At 39.5% G+C, this 17,401-nt stretch overlaps 1 protein-coding gene across 25 annotated transcripts in view; it reads right to left on the reverse strand.

Moving 5' to 3' along the window:
* Window positions 1-17,401, reverse strand: part of LOC140725642 (disks large homolog 1) — a 472,837-nt gene that overhangs the window by 125,693 nt on the left and 329,743 nt on the right. For all 25 annotated transcript variants that reach the window (XM_073041383.1, XM_073041368.1, XM_073041380.1 and 22 more), the window contains one exon: window positions 6,948-7,083. In XM_073041383.1, the coding sequence (XP_072897484.1) occupies window positions 6,948-7,083 (136 nt within the window). The remainder of the gene's footprint in view (window positions 1-6,947; window positions 7,084-17,401) is intronic.

Below are 17,401 nucleotides of genomic sequence, written 5' to 3' on the forward strand. Positions count from 1 at the left end.
CGGATGAGCTTAGAGCATGGATCAGTATTTGGAGCTATGATGTGGTGGCCATTAAAGAGACTTGGATGGCTCAGGGACAGGAATGGTTACTTCAAGTGCCGGGTGTTTCAGTAAGGACAGGGAGGAAGGCAAAAGAGGTGGGGGCGTGGCACTGTTGATCAGAGATAGTGTCACATGGCAGAAAAGGTGGACGTCATGGAGGGATTGTCTACAGAGTCTCTGTGGGTGGAGGTTAGGAACAGGAAGGGGTCAATAACTTTACTGCGTGTTTTTTATAGGCCGCCCAATAGTAACAGGGATATCAAGGAGCAGATAGGAAACAGATCCTGGAAAGGTGTAATATTAACAGAGTTGTCGTGATGGGAGATTTTAATTTCCCAAATATCGATTGGTATTGGGAAATGAACCTGGTCAGGTGTCAGATCTCTCAGTGGGAGAGCGTTTTGGAGATAGTGATCATAATTATATCTCCTTTACAATAGCATTGGAGAGAGATAGGAACAGACAAGTTAGAAAAGCGTTTAATTGGAGTAAGGGGAATTCTGAGGCTATCAGGCAGGAGATTGGAGGCTTAAATTGGAAACAGTTGTCTCAGGGATAAGTACGGAAGAAATGTGGCAAATATTCAGGGGATATTTGTGTAGAGTTCTGTATAGGTACTTTCCAATGAGACAGGAAAGTTATGGTAGGATACAGGAACTGTGGTGTACAAAGGCTGTAATAAATCTAGTCAAGAAGAAAAGAAAAGCTTACAAAAGGTTCAGAGAGTGAGGTAATGTTAGAGATCTAGAAGATTATAAGGCTAACAGGAAGGAGCTTGAGAAGGAAATTAGGAGAGCCAGAAGGGGCCATGAGAAGGCCTTGGTAGACAGGATTAAGGTAAACCCCAAGGCATTCTACAAGTATGTGAAGAGCAAGAAGATAAGACGTGAAAGAATAGGACCTATCAAGTGTGACAGTGGGAAAGTGTGTATGGAACTGGAGGAAATAGCAGAGGTACTTAATGAATACTTTACTTCAGTATTCACTATGGAAAAAGATCTTGGTGATTGTAGTGATGACTTGCAGCAGACTGAAAACCTTGAGCATGTAGATATTAAGAAAGAGGATGTGCTGGAGCTTTTGGAAAGCATCGTTGGATAAGTCGCCGGGACTGGATGAGATGTACCCCAGGCTACTGTGAGAGGCGAGGGAGGAGATTGCTGAGCCTCTGGTGATGATCTTTGCATCATCAATGGGGATGGGAGAGGTTCCGGAGGATTGGAGGGTTGTGGATGTTGTTCCTTTATTCAAGAAAGGGAGTAGAGATAGCCCAGGAAATTACAGACCAGTGAGTCTTACCTCAGTGGTTGGTAAGTTGATGGAGAAGATCCCCAGAGGCAGGATTTATGAGCATTTGGAGAGGTATAATATGATTAGGAATAGTCAGCATGGCTTTGTCAAGGGCAGGTCGTGCCTTACAAGCCTGATTGAATTTTTTGAGGATGTGACTAAACACACTGATGAAGGAAGAGCAGTAGATGTAGTGTATATGGATTTCAGCAAGGCATTTGATAAGGTACCCCATGCAAGGCTCATTGAGAAAGTAAGGAGGCATGGGATCCAAGGGGACATTGCTTTGTGGATCCAGAACTGGCTTGCCCACTGAAGGCAAAGAGTGGTTGCAGGCGGGTCATATTCTGTATGGAGGTCGGTGACCAGTGGCATGCCTCAGGGATCTGTTCTGGGACCCTTACTCTTGGTGATTTTTATAAATGACCTGGATGAGGAAGTGGAGGGATGGGTTAGTAAGTTTGCTGATGACACAAATGTTGGAGGTGTTGTGGATAGTGTGGAGGGCTGTCAGAGGTTACAACGGGATATTGATAGGATGCAAAACTGGGCTGAGAAGTGGCAGATGGAGTTCAACCCAGGTAAGTGTGAAGTGGTTCATTTTGGTAGGTCAACTATGATGGCAGAGTATAGTATTAATGGTAAGACTCTTGGCAGTGTGGAGGATCAGAGGGACCTTGGGGTCCGAGTCCATACAATGCTCAAAGCTGCTGCGCAGGTTGACTCTGTGGTTAAGAACGTATATAGTGTGTTGGCCTTCATCAATTTTGGAATTGAATTTAGGAGCCGAGGGGTAATGTTGCAACTATATAGGACCCTGGTCAGACCCCACTTGGGAGTACTGTGCTCAGTTCTGGTCACCTCACTACAGGAAGGATGTGGAAGCCATAGAAAGGGTGCAGAGGAGATTTACAAGAATGTTGCCTGGGTTGGGGAGCATGCCTTATGAGAATAGGTTGAGTGAACTCAGCCTTTGCTCCTTGGAGCGATGGAGGATGAGAGGTGACCTGATAGAGGTGTATAAGATGATGAGAGGCATTGATCGTGTGGGTAGTCAGAGGCTTTTTCCCAGGGTTGAAATAGCTGCCATAAGAGGACGTAAGTTTAAGGTGCTTGGGAGTAGGTACAGAGGAGATGTCAGGGGTAAGTTTTTTTACTCAGAGAGTGGTGAGTGTGTGGAATGGGCTGCCGGCAACGGTGGTGGACGTGGATACGATAGGGTCTTTTAAGAGATTTTTGGATAGGTACATGGAGCTTAGAAAAATAGAGGGCTATGGGTAAGCCTAGTAATTTCTAGGGTAGGGACAAGTTCGGCACAACTTTGTGGGCCAAAAGGCCTGCATTGTGCTGTAGGTTTTCTATGTTTCTATGTAAGAGCAAATCTTCGGCATCCTTCTCCCTCTTAGTAGGGTGAGCACTGAAGATATAAATTCAAGCAAAGTACTTCTTGCATTGAACAGATTAGTTTAATACAAGACAAACAGAAAAATCTAGTAATCCACTGAGAACTGAGTTATTGGCTTTCTGTTGTTTACCACTGGGATAGATATGCTGCAAGGCAGCATAGGCACAAATTTCCTGATGATATAATAATGATGTCCTGGGAATTTTGAACAGGAAGCAAGTTGTGTTTTTTATTGTTATGGTTAACTATTAAGTTTATTTTAAAGTCTGCTGCATTCAATATACATTCTGAGCTGATTTTATTTAAATTATTAATATTACCCATTAGTGCTCATGTTAAAAGGCAAATTCAATAAGCAAAAAATGCAGAATTAATTTTCAATCCTATTTCACAGGAATATTAAGGTTCAATTTTGTTCTGACACCTCTTGAGTACAACCATAAATAACTTGTACACTTCTTTTCATACATAATGAACCAGGCCACCAAATATAAACTGCAGAGGATCGTTGTTCAAGAGGCAGCTTTTCACTAAAACTAAGGATTGCGGTGAAATGGAACTCCACAGATCCTTGTTCAAGTTATTTTTTTCTGACTTATGCAGAGTAGATACCAGTTAACACGAATTGTTGATCCAAACCAAACCAAAACAAAGTAACTTTGAGTAATGGCCTGGTTAAGATGTCTACCGCTATGCTGTGAGGTATTTTTATTTTGGCAGTTTCCTAAAAAAGCAGTGTGTCCTGCTAGTGAGAGAGCTGGGTGGGATCACAGTTATGAAGAACAGTAAGCTGGTCTGGGGTCTCATGGTGGGAGCTGCGGAGGGGGTAGGTGCCTGCCAAATGCCATTCGAGGAGAGATCCCGTTGTAAAAAGTGCTTTGTGGAGATGAATGGTTCAAGGGAGGAAATGCCAATACTCCTGAGTTTGCCAGTTCGTTCCAAATGGTCTTCAAGGGAAGTTTGAACTGTAACTGGTATCTTTCATGTGGAACATGGGTTCTACACGTGAGTACAGCAATACACCCGACTACTCCAGAACTGAGCTCCAACGTTTATCTGCACATTTAGACTGGTCTAGCTGTAATGAGCCCTTTTATCTTTTTTTCTTTTCATGTTAACTATTCGATAAAATTGAAAACTTGATAAATATATTTTCTTATTAATTTCATGCTGGCATACAATCTATCATTTCTTAACGACCAATATTTACACAGATTCACTGCAATCAATGTTCTTTAATCAGAACATCCCAACTTTTCTGTTTGGTTGAACCCCAAATCATACAGACCCTAGACATACTTTGCTTATATAAGGTGGCCTTTTCATCGCCGAGTCACGCGGCTGTTAGCAGGGTTAGCTAACAAGCCAAGTTTATATACAAGCCCCGGTGAGAGTTACATTTTTTTATATCTCCAATTTCCCTGAAGCGATAGCACTGGGGTGCCGCGGTAGTGTAGTGGTTAAAGTGGTGCTAGGTACTTTGGAGTTAAATTCTGACACCATCTGTTAGGAGTCTGCATGGTCTCCCTGTGACCACATGGGTTTCCTCCCACCGTCCAAAGTACCAGTTAATAGGTTAAGTGATCATTGTAAAATTGGCTGGTGCTAAGGCGATGGGTTGCTGGACAGCATAGCCTGTTGGGCCGGAAGGGTCTGTTCCGTGCTCTATCTCTAAATAAATAAACAGATGTACAAAGAAATAAATAAATGAAGTTTTGATGGCCATTCCAAAAGACTGTTTGGTAACCTAACAGAAGGGCTTACTGGAATTTTAAAAATTAAAGGACAGATATTAAAATAAATGAAAATTACATTTCTACACTGGGTACTGATGGCAATCAGCAATTACTGTGTGATGGAATCAAGGAATCTGCGCATCATTTAAAAATGTTATGTAAAGATTGGATTAACTAAGTCGTGGTATTTCTTGAAGTCGAACCGATTCTGTAAGTTGCTCAGTCAAAACATCATGGGCAGCTGTTTGTTTTCACTGCCTGCACAATAACCTGACAAGAAATATCTCACAACCATTACATCATTCAGTCGATATTCTACCAAAATCAATGAAATGAAAATCAGACAGTCTCTAAGGGCTGGCCATGTATTACACCAGATTACTACTTATCTAAGGCAAAAATCTATTCCATGGGCTTCTTCAGGACATGTTGTAAACACCAGAAAAGTAGGCCAGATATATCTGAAATAAAGCTCAAAAGGCTTTTGAATACAGTAATTATACTTGTCTGAAAAAATAACACCATCATAACAGCAATTATAGAGCATCCTTAAAAATACAGACTGAATAAAATGTATTACCATATATGCTTCATAAAAGAAAAAAAGGAATCAACAATTATGCAAGTTAAGCAAGTAACTGAGAGCTTTGTCAAATACTATAGATGCCTAGGGTTTAACAAGCCTTAAAGTGTCTGAGGATTTGAGTGAAAGATTAATTTTTAAAGCAATGCAGATGGGGCGGGGGAAAATTGAAGTGACTGGAATCGCCGAATGAAGCTAGATGGACTGAAGATCAGAAACCAAATTTTAAAAAGCTACAAATTCACAATAATTGTTTAAATCAAGATGAAAAAGTCATATAATAAAAGCAACTTCTGACCAATGTTCCCTCTAATTTGTAAAGATTAGTGTGCACAAAAATCTTGTGCTGTGAAATTTTTTGCCCACTGGCAACAATACGTGTACACTAAATTTTATATATAGAGGTATTCATTTTAACAGCTAGGAAAACACTGTCAATAAGAACTTTGATCTGCTCTGGGCTGGATTGTTTTCACTCTCGTTCAGCTGCACTCTCACAAAATATGTAGCATGCCTGTAGTGGGCAATGAAGGATTTTCTCGCCAGAGCTTTTGCACACCATCCATGTGATTTGCTTGCTTAATGACGCTTTCAAGAGTCAAGTTTCCAAATATCACTGCATTTCTCCCCCGCTTGCAAATTCTCTAGCAACTTTTGCTTCACACAGGTAACACCAGTTTCTGTATTATATATAAATTTTTCTTGTAGCTGCATGTCCCTGACCTCCTGAGCTTTGCTTCTTTGGCATTCAACATAGTGAATCGATAATTTCTTCAATAAAAACAATATAAATAGGCCAGTTCTAAAATCTTCAGACAAATCATCGCAAACTCCATGTTGTCAACACCATCTGCGTTAGAAACCGGAAACGGAAATGCAATTGTGAATGATCACTTAACATGGCAGCAAGGTAGAGGGTGACAAACTTTTGTGCACAGTTTAAATTCCTTTGTGTGCTTGTAGCAAAAGATGTGTGCGTGCACCTTGGAGGGAACATTGATAATGACACATTGTCAGCTTCATTTTGAAGGCATTCGGATAATAAAGCTGCAATGCAGAGGGGGTAAAGCAATGTTCAAAGTGCCTAATTAATCTCTGGCATTCAACTGAGCTAAAAAGGACCATCTGCTCTCAAAGCTCCCACTGATTTGGATGCAGAAGTGGGTGCAGTATCAGCAATCACCAGGGTAGGACAAATTTAACCTTTGTGGACAAATTACTTGCTAAGAAGGCCCAATATTTCAGTTAATAGCTGGGTCTGTGGTTGTAAGTTAAAACACAAAAAAATTACAGCTCATCATTCACGAGGCTTTTGAGAAATCTTGTGATTAAACTCTGGAAATAAGAGTCAGTGCAGTCACTGTGAATGCAGAAAAAATGAGTCAATTTACCAGCAGTCAAATAAACCAGGTGGTAGAAACATCAGTAACACACTAATAGGAGTTAGTTACCAATAGCTCAGTGTTAAAAGAAATAAATTAGAGAGCAGGGACTAGGAGAATCAATCTGTTGTCAGGACAGTTATGTATACTTCAGGTTGAAGAGCCTATTGTTCATTCAGGAACAGACAAACAGTGCATTGATAGCTTTGTCTGCCTATAAAATCTCTCCAAAAGGAACAACTTCTGATCGGCTGAACATACGAATTTTGTTCTGATAGAGAAAAAGATGTTTGTACTGAGAAAAAGTTACTGGTATACAATATGGTTATTCGTCAAAACCAACAGTTCCCACTCAGTGAGAAAATAAGGATAAGGTACTGCATTTCAGACAGAGAATTCCTTTAACCCCTGTACCCCCTGAAAATAAATCAGCATCATTATATTAATGGATTTCCTATTTTATTGTTGCTAAGAAAATGTGACAGGATTATAAATTCATGAACTCTTACCTGGTCATTTCATCATCACCCACGACTTTAGTGATTGGGGAGTATCTGCCCGGCGATGATGGAGGGAGAGACTGTTTGTATTCTGTACTCCCTAAATAGTTTGACGGTGTAATATGGTTTTCCATTTGTGAGTAGGCTAGAAGAATACAAAAAATAATATGCATTGGTAATACAATAATTTCCCATACTTGACATTATTTTTGTCAAAGCAACATAGATGAGGTTTAGCAACCAAAATAAATCTTAATATTCAATTCCTGCAGCTTTTGCTTGCAAAAATGATGATCCATTTGTTTAATTAGAACTTAAAACATTCCCAGTACTTTTACAGCTCTAACGCTCATATTGCTCCACATTACGATAGACTAGGTTTACCATCATCATGAGGTGCAGACTCATTCAAATCCGTTGCTTATCCACCACAAAGAAGCAGTAAAAAATTATGACGGAACACACTTTAATAGAAACTGGAAAACATCCTGTTATTTTACAGCAATGCAAGGCATTCGGCCGTAAGAAAGGAACAGAGAAAAGATCAGTTGCATAAATCAGGGGAAAAAAATCTTTTCTTGATGGGTTAGTCTTTGTACAGATAATGAAATTCACTTATTACTGCACCTTCTGTGTTGGGGAAGTGGGGGATGGGGAAGAGAAAGAGAACATTTCTTCACTATTTATACCTTTGAATTATTGACTGCCTTTGCTTTACTACGCATTTCAATTTCTGGATCTTGCACTAGTTAGGATGAAAGCTAACCGCCACAATCCTGCCACAAACATAATTATAGTATTTGTCTACCCTGATTTGAAGACAATCACAGGACTAATCTAACCAAGAGGCTTTATAAATGGTAATGGCTAATTGCAATTTACAGCATATGACTCAAGTATATGACTAATTTGGATTGAGCCATTACTTTACATAGAATATTTCAGGTCAAGAGATTAGTTTTCCCAACATGATATGCAATAAAAAAAAAGGTTATTGACCGTCATGTGAAATGATCTTGCAAAGTCAATTCAGAAGTAATTTTGAACAAACTTTACCAGTGAAACTCGCGTCCTATGAATGTACTGGACCAACTGCTTTTATGGATTCGAGAAATCAACAGTCTAGAAATCTAATGGATCCCGAAAACTCAATGATATGTTTGCCAATATGATATATTTACTCTGTAGTCTGACTAGAATATTGTAATACTGTATTGCAAAATGGAATCCAAAGTTTCGAGAGTTCTGGTATGAAGGACAGCCCAGATCAGTTCAATTTATTCCTAAAGTTAGCGCAAAAATCAAAGTTATTCCACCCAAAATAAAATTGTAGTGTTATCAGTCTTCACTTTCTTTTTTGAATCTTTTTATTGATTTTAAAAGAAAGTGTGTATTCAAACAGGAGGAGAATAACTCTGGTATATATGTCAAAGCGGTACATACAGAAGGTAAAATAAACTATTAGAATCACACAGTGTTGATCTACAAAGTATAAATTTGATACAGAATGTATAATTCTCCTCTTATCAATTTATGAAGAAAGGAACCTTATCAAAAGTGCTGGATCTGGATTTGCAACCAAACTTATTTACAGCTATTTTGGGGATTACTCCATCGGAAGCAGGATATATTCCTGCTTCCGCTCAGCGGATGATAGCCTTTTCAACCTTATTGGCTAGGAAAGCCATTTTACTTAAACAGAAGGACCCTAACCCTCCTACCGCCTCTTATTGGCTTTCCTCTATCATGTCCTGTTTAAGTCTAGAGAAAATAAGAAGTCGGACATTGGATACATCCTTTAAATTTGAAGAAACCTGACGACCTTTTATTCATTATTTTCTTATTATCTGATTCTTGTACTGATTCTCTTCCAGTTATTTTTACAAAACCTTGGATTTGATCAGAGTCTCTCTTTTCTTGGTTTTTCTCTCAGGATGGACTGCCCAGTCCTTTTTGTTTTCTGTTTAGAACAGTGTTTTTTTTTTCAATTTTCTTTTATATAAAAATTTTTAGTAGTGATATCAGTCTTTGATATAGACTAAATGATGATTCTCAAATGCCAACTGTAATCTACTGGGAATAATAAAACTGTGCATAAAAATAAACAGAGGTTTCTCTCAACAGCTCGAGTCTCAATGGATTACAATGTAAGGCTCACGATTAAAAACATGATTTTTTTTAATGCAAAGCTATTTGTACATTGCATACATATAAATACATTTAAATTAAAATTTCACTCAAAAATAAGTTGAAAGTCTCATTTACATTGAACTAACTTGGAATTATACCAAGTTTTTTTGATAAAAGGGTAATGAGGTTATTTGAGAGTGGAAAAGTATTGACAATTGTCAATCGGCTAAGCTGATTAGCACGATATTTAGAAGAAAGCACTACGGATATATACAAGATATAGGAGAAAAATTAGGCCATTTGGCCCATAAACTGTAACTTTGTAAACAGAAATATGAAGAAAGTGAGAAATTCAAATAGATGGTTTATTCATTGATATTAACTTTAACCCTTCCGGATATCACCCGTGCAGAATCTGTAAATAGGAACTAATTATAATGGCAGAACATTTTGAAATTCACAAATAAACCAAAACAGCCTAAAATCTGAGAAAATATCATAAAGGTCTGCTGTGTTCCACCAGCATTTTGTATGTGTTGTTTGAATTTCCAGCATCTGCAGATTTCCTCGTGTTTGCACCATAAAGGCTTGCTCATTTTAGGCAGCTGTTTCCCATCAAGAAATTAATGAATAAACTTGTGCATTGAAAATTATACATGTTAAAGTGGTCAACAAATACATTCACGATTTACTGAATATGCTTGTCTATTTTTAATTCTAATTTTAAAACTAATAACTTTCTCACTTCCGAACGATAAGAACGCCAAAGCAATAATTTCTTACATTTTCCAAAGGTATCTCTAAATGTTGCTTCTATTAAGAATTAATTTAAAACACTTAACTCTCATCATTGCATTAGGTTATGAAAATATATGTCTTCAGCTTCTAAATTCAAGCCAATCCCTAGCCAATTCCTTTTAAAAAAGTCTTAATAATCCCTTCATTTCAGGAAATAAGTCATTTACTATTATTACAACTAATATCCTTTTACAGTAAACCCAGCTATTTGTTTCACATTATTCATTAATGGAAACATTTATCTCCATATCAAATTGCACACTATATCCTGGCTAACAATTATTTACTCACATCATTATCATCTGGATGCAAGGAAGGTGAAAAGGAAAGGTAAAATGCTTTTGTTTACATAATAAAATGTAATTTTATGAATCTATGACAAAATTACAACAAATAGGTTATCTACTGGACTCAGGAACCTAATCACACACCATTCTCTGTTCTGGCTTAGTGCACTCAATTATTTATGATAGCCATCAGCGGATTGAATAGTTTAATCAACTGTGCAATTGTTCTCAATTTAAAACTATACTAAGCATTAGCCACATTTTTCAGGGCTACTCCACAACAACCTGTCAGTAAAACTTGGCAACCGTAAGTTAGTGAAATGGCTAGTAATGTAATTGGATGAAAGAGGAGGCTTATAGATCTTGCCTCAAATATGGTCAATGACTGGACATACACAGCTCTTAGTGAGCATAGAATTCCAGATATCTACAACTCTAGATGAATCCCTTAAAGTAATCTGGAAGCTTCATATTTACCGTACATGTGACCAGCTCTTTATTTATTGAAGATTTTTTTTGTTGAATTGAAATATTCTGTAATGGGGCTTGAACTCGTAAATCTGAATCAACAGATCAACATTCTGATATCAGTCCAGGAACAATAATAATATAGTCCTCAAAATAAGCCTTGGTAAAAGTGGCCTGAAAATTTCTCTACTGCATAACCTTGTCAACTGAGGTTCAGGCACCAGAGCCTGACGTTAAACGTTTACCAGTTGTCCACAACCCACATCCAAGAATGATGGGTAACTGGTCTGATTAACTCAGTACTGGCAGTGGTCACCACAGGGACCTTTTCTGTGCAGATGCTTCCCTTGCTTATTTCAAAATGACGTGCACTGTCTGTGTAGGACTCTGGGTTACATACAAAATGCCATCTGTGTGAAGAGGACAGTACTCAACTGATATTTAAATTCTTTTTTTTAAGTGTTATGTTTAATCTCAGGACCAAGTTATTCCAACCTCAAAGTTCAGCCATAGCTATTGACTCACTGAATGAGAGTAAGAAAAGCTAATCAATGATTTGTTCATTAAATTGATCCTTCTTTCATCCTTTTATGACCACTAATGGCTTTGCTGCCGCTCACTGCTAGAATCTGACTCCTTTTGAATGTTCACATCCAACAAGATGTGCTTTTCATCCAACAGTTCACACAAACCAAGGAACCAGGCCAACACTGGGGCTTCCAACGGCTTTTACCAATTACTTCTTCCTCACTGTTGAAGGCGTTACATTTGGGTTGCAGAATGTGGTTTAAGTTCTGTTGAAATGGAAGAATCAGCCTAAGCTCCGCACATTATACAAAACATAGAAAGTTAAACAACCACTTTTCCCACCCCAAAGTTCTCCTTTCCCAGTTAAATCAGATATTAATGAGGCCAGCATTCATTGGAACATAATGTGGTACTGAAAGGAATATTACAAAATGTACACATTTTCTTGCTGAAACACATATTGTATTGCAAAAGAAAGTGCCACTCTGGCTTTGAGTACAGGACAGCAAATTGTGCTGCAAGAATTCTTAAAGGTGTCATCCTGCCCACTGCAAAAATAACACGGAAAGCTGGCAGCATACGTCTCCGGAGAGAAGTTTTCAATGCACTGATCCCAGCCACCCATGGTTTATACTCATCCTGACAGCAGCACATTACAGATGACTGACTAAACATTCTCGTCTCCTTTATATTGTTCAATTATACTGCTATCAGAATATTTAACATCTTACTTTCTCACGTAAGGGTTGAAGGAGCTATATTTGAATGCACGCAGTATATGGAAAAAGGTAGATGATCTTTTAGCACAATTAGAGACTGGCAGGTATGACATTGTGAGGATCAGAGTTGTGGCTGAAAGAAGATGATCGCTGTGAGCTTATCATCCAAGGATACACCTTGTATTGAATGGACAGGCAGGTAGGCAGAAGGGGTGGAGTGGTTCCCTCGGTAAAAAATGAAGTCAGGTTCTTAGAAAGAGGTGACATAGAATCAGAAGATGCAGATTCCTTGTGGATAGAATTATGAAACTACAAGGGTAAAAATACCCTGATAGGAGTTATATGCAGGCCTCCAAACAGTAGCCAGGCTGTGGGATACAAATTACAATAGGAGACAGAAAATGCATGCATAGATACTTCAAAAGTTCAAAGTAAATTTTAATATCAGAGTACATATATGTCCCCACATGCAACACTGAAATTCACTTTCCTATGGGCATATTCTGTATATCTACAGAGTAGAAACGATAACAGGATCAATGAAAAATCAAGTGGCGCGCAGAAGACCACAAACTGTGCAAATGCAAATATCAATAAATAATGATAATAACAAGATAAAAAGTCCTTAAAGTGAGATAATTGATTGTGGGAACATCTCAAGCAAATGAGTGAAGTTATCACCTTTTGTTCAAGAGCGTGATAGTTGAGGGGCAGTAATTATTTTTGAACCTGGTGATGTGAGTGCTGAGGCTCTTGTATCTTATATCTGATGGCAGCAGCAAAAAAAGAGCATGGACTGGATGGTGAGGAATTCTGATGATGGATGCTGCTTTCAATATGAAGGAAGGTAGGGAAAATCAAGTTGGTGCTGGATCCCAAGAGAGAGGATTTATAGGATACCTATTAGATGCCTTTATAGAGCATCTTGTGTTTGAGCCCTCCAGGGGAAAGGCAATTCTGGATTGGGTGCTGTGTAATGAACCAAATTTGATCAGGGAGCTTAAGGTAAAGGAACCTGTAGGAAGCAGTGATCACAATATGAGTGTTGTTGCTGTTTCTAAGGAGAAGGTGCCTGGGAAGTCAAAGGTCTGAAGGTAGATAAGTAATCTGTTCCAGATAAACTACACCCCAGGGTTCTGAAAGAGGTTGCTGAAGAGATTGTGGAGGCATGAGCAATGATCTTTCAAGAATCACCAGATTCTGCACTGGTTCCATAGGACTAGAAAGTTGCAAATGTCAAGTCACTCTTAATAAAGGGAGGGAGGCAGATGAAAGGAAATTATAGGCCAGTTAGCCTGACATCAGTGGTTGGAAAGACATTGGAGTCCATTATTAAGGATGACGTATCGGCGTAATTGGATACATGATGAAATAAGCCAAAGTCAACATAAGGGAAAATCTTGCCTGACCAACCTGTTGCAATTCTTTGAGGAGGCAACAGGCAGGATAGACAAAGCAGAGTCAGCAGATGTTGCTTACTTGGATTTTCAGAAGGCCTTTGACAAGGTGCCGCACATGAGACTGCTTAATAAGGTAAGAACCCGTGGCATTACAGGAAAGATACTAGCATGATTAGAAGATCCAACTAGCAGTAGGCAAAGAGTGGGAATAAAAGGGAGCTTTTCTGGTTGGCTGCCAGTGATTAGCGTATTCCACAGGGGCCGGTGTTGGGTGGGATAAGTGGAAGGGCAAGTAGTGTTGAGGAAGTGGGGAGTCTGCAGAAGGATTTAGACAGATTGGGAGAATGGACAAAGAAGCAGAGATGGAATATAGTGTACGGTCATGCACTTTGGCAGAAGGAATAAAGGCATAGAATATTTTCTAAATGGGAAGAAAATTCAAAACTCAGATGTAAAGGGACTTGGGAGTCCTTGTGCAGGATTGCCGAAAGCTTAACTTGCACGATGAGTCAGTGATAAGGAAGGCAAATGTAATGTAAGCATTCATTTCGAGGATTAGAACACAAGAGCAATGTGATGCTGAGGCTTTATAAGCGATTGGTCAGACTGAACTTGGAGTATTGTGAGCAGTTTTGTGTTTCTTATCAATGAAAAGGTGTGCTGATACTGGAGAGGGTCCAGAGGAGATTCACGAGCATGATTCCAAGAATGAAATGGTTAATTTATGAGGAGTATTTGATAGTTCTGACCGTGTACACGCTGGAGTTTAGAAGAATGAGAGGGGATCTCATTGAAGTCTATCCAATATTGAAAGGTCTGGACGGAGTGGAAGTAGGAAGGTTGTTTCTTATAGTGGGTAAGTTGAAGACCAGAGGGCATAGCCTCAGAATAGAGGAGTGTCCATTTAGAACAGGGATGAGGAAAAATTTCTTTAGCCAGAAGTTAGTGAATCTGTGGAATTCATTGCCACAGCTGACTGTGGAAGCCAAGTCATTGAGTATATTTAAAGCAGAGGTTGATAGATTCTTGATTAGTCAGGGTGTCAAAGTTATAGGGGAGAAGGCAGAGGGAGACAGGATGGGCCAGATAGCCTAATTCTGCTCCTATATCTTTCGAGCTTTCTTCAATGTCTGAATTTGAGAAAAACTCAAAATTTTACAGAACCTGGAGACTAATCAGCCCACTATGCCTGTGCCAACTTTCTAAAGAAGCTATTTCTTAAATATCACTCAACCATTTATACATCCTTCTAAGTTTGTTTTTTAATGCTCCAAACAGCCTTCCAGGTGAGGCAACATTTCACTTGTGAATCTGCTGGGGTCATCTATAGTATCTGGTACACCCAATGCAGCCTCCTCTACATTGTTGAGACCAGTTATAAATTGGGGGACCACTTTGTTGAGCAGGTCTGCACCATCTGTCACAAGTGGGACTTACTGGCAGCCACACATCTTAATTCCTGTTCTCATTCCAACATGTTGATCCATGGCCTCCTCTTGCGCCAAGATGAGGCCACCCTCAAGGTGGAGGAGCAACATTTTATATTCCAACTGGGTAGTCTCCAACCTGATGGTATGAATACAGATTTCTCCTTTTGATGAACTAAGTTCCAACTCCTCCCTTCCTCTATTCAAAGTTAATGTAAAAGCAAAAGAGAGGGCATACAACAAAGCAAAAATTAGCAGGAAGTTGGAGGATTGAGAAGCTTTTAAAAGCCTACACAGAGCAACTAAAAGAATCATTAGAAGGGAAAAGATGAAACATGAAAGAAATCTCTCAAACATTAACAAAGTGGATAGTAAAAGCTTGTTCAAGTATGCAAAAAAATAAAGAGAGACAGAAGTGGATATAGGACCGATAGAAAGTGAGGCTGGAGAAATAATAATGGGGGACAAGGAGATGGCAGATGAACTAAATGAGTATTTTGCATCAGTCTTCACTGTAGAGGACACCAGCAGTGTGCCAGATGTTGAAGGGTGTGAGGGAAGGGAAGTGAGTGCAGTTACTATTACAAGGGAGAAGGTGCTCAAAAAGCTGAAAGACCTAAGGGTACATAAGTCACCCAGACCTGATGAACTGCACCCTAGGGTTTTGAAAGAGGTAGCGTTAGAAATTGTGGAGACATTAGCAATGATCTTTCAAAAATCATTGGACTCCAGCATGGCGCCAGAGAACTGGAAAACTGCAAATCTCACCCCACTTGTTAAGAAAGAGGAAGGCAGCAGAAAGGAAATTACAGACCAGTTAGCCTGACCTCAATGGTTGGGAAGATGTTGGAGTCAATTGTTAAGGATGAGGTTACAGAGTACTTGGTGATACAGGACAAGATAGGACACAGATTTCCCTTAAGGGAAAATCTTGCCTGATGAACCTGTTGGAATTCTTTCAGGAGATTACATGTAGGACAAATAAAGGGGATGCAGTGGATGTTACATATTTGGACTTTCAGAAGGCCTTTGACAAGGTGCCACACATAAGGCTGCTTACCAAGTTAAGAGCCCTGGTATTACAAGAAAGTTACTCATATGGTTAGACCATTGGCTGATTGGTAGGAGGCAGTGAGTGGGAATAAATGGATCCTTTTCTGGTTGGCTGCCAGTGACTAATGGTGTTCCGCAGGGGTTGGAGTTGGGACTGCTTCTTATTGTGCCGTATATCAATGATTTAGATGATGAAATAGATGGTTTTGTTGCCAAGTTTGTAGATGATACAAAGATTGGTCGAGGGCCAGGTAGTGTTGAGGAAACAAGAAGAATGCAGAAGGACTTAGACAGATTAGGGGAATGGGCAAGAAAGTGGCAAATGAAATACAATATTGGAAAGTGCATGGTTATGCACTTCAGTAGTAGAAATAAATGTGCAGGCTATTTTCTAAACAGGGAAAAAAATCCAAAACTCTGAGATGCCAAGAGACTTGGAAGTCCTTGTGCAGAACACCCTAAAGGTTAACTTGCAGGTTGAGTTGGTAGTGAGGAAGGCAAATGCCATGTTAGCATTCATTTCAAGAAGTCCTGAATACAAGAGCAGGGATGTGATAAGGTACTGTTAAGGCCTTACCTTTAGTATTGTGAACAGTTTTGGGTTCCTCATCTTAGAAAAGATGTGCTGGCATTAGGGATGCTCCAGAGAAGGTTCACAAAGATGATTGCAGGAATAAAAGGGTTATCACATGAGGAACGTTTTTTGTCTCTTGGTCTGTACTCACTGGAATTTAGAAGGATGGGGGGGGGGGGATGGTAGAATCTCATTGAAACCTTTTGAATGTTGAAAGGCCCAGACAGAGTAGATGTGGAAAAGATGTTTCCCTAGCTGGAGTGTCTTGGACAAGAGGGCACAGCCTCAGGATAGAGGGCCGTACATTTAAATCAGAGATGCAGAGAAATTTCTTCAGCCAGAGGGTGGTGAATTTGTGGAAATTGTTACCATAGGCAGCTGTGGAGGCCAGGTGTGCATTGGGTGCATTTAAGGCAGAGATTGATTGGGCATGGCATCATAGGTTATGGAGAGATGGATGGAGAATGGGGTTGAGAAGGGGGAAAAAAAATCAGCTATGAATGAAAGGCAGAGCAGACTCGATGAGCCAAATGGCCTAATTCTGCTCCTATGTCTTATGATCTTATTCCGCACTCTGACGTTCTACTTCTTTCTCACCTCCCTTTTACTTCCCCTCCTCCTTCCCTTTCTCCAATGTCCACTCTCTTCTTGCATGAGATTATTGCTTCTGGTGTCCTTGACCTTTCCCACCCACCTGGTTTCCCCTATCACCTTCCAGCTAGCTACTTCCCCTCCCCCCACCTTTTTATTCAGGCATCTCTCACTTCCTTCCCAGTCCTGAAGAGAGTCTTGGCCTGAAATATCATCTGTTCACTTTTTTCAAAAGATGCATACGACCTGTTGAGTCCCTCCAGCATTTGTGTGTTGCTTTTTTGTGAAATGTTTATCCACTCCAGCTACAGTAGTACAATAGAGGAGGAAGCCAGTTAATCCACTAAATCCACGCTGCCTCTGAGCAGAACAATTCCATCAGTCTCAATTCCCCCTCACCTCGTTTCCCTGAAAATTCATCTTTCTCACATTCACACTGATTTCCCCTTTTGATTCTTTTAACCACTTAACATGAACAATATTGTTCA

The sequence above is a fragment of the Hemitrygon akajei genome, chromosome 3, assembly GCF_048418815.1.
Source record: "Hemitrygon akajei chromosome 3, sHemAka1.3, whole genome shotgun sequence".
NCBI lineage: Eukaryota > Metazoa > Chordata > Chondrichthyes > Myliobatiformes > Dasyatidae > Hemitrygon > Hemitrygon akajei.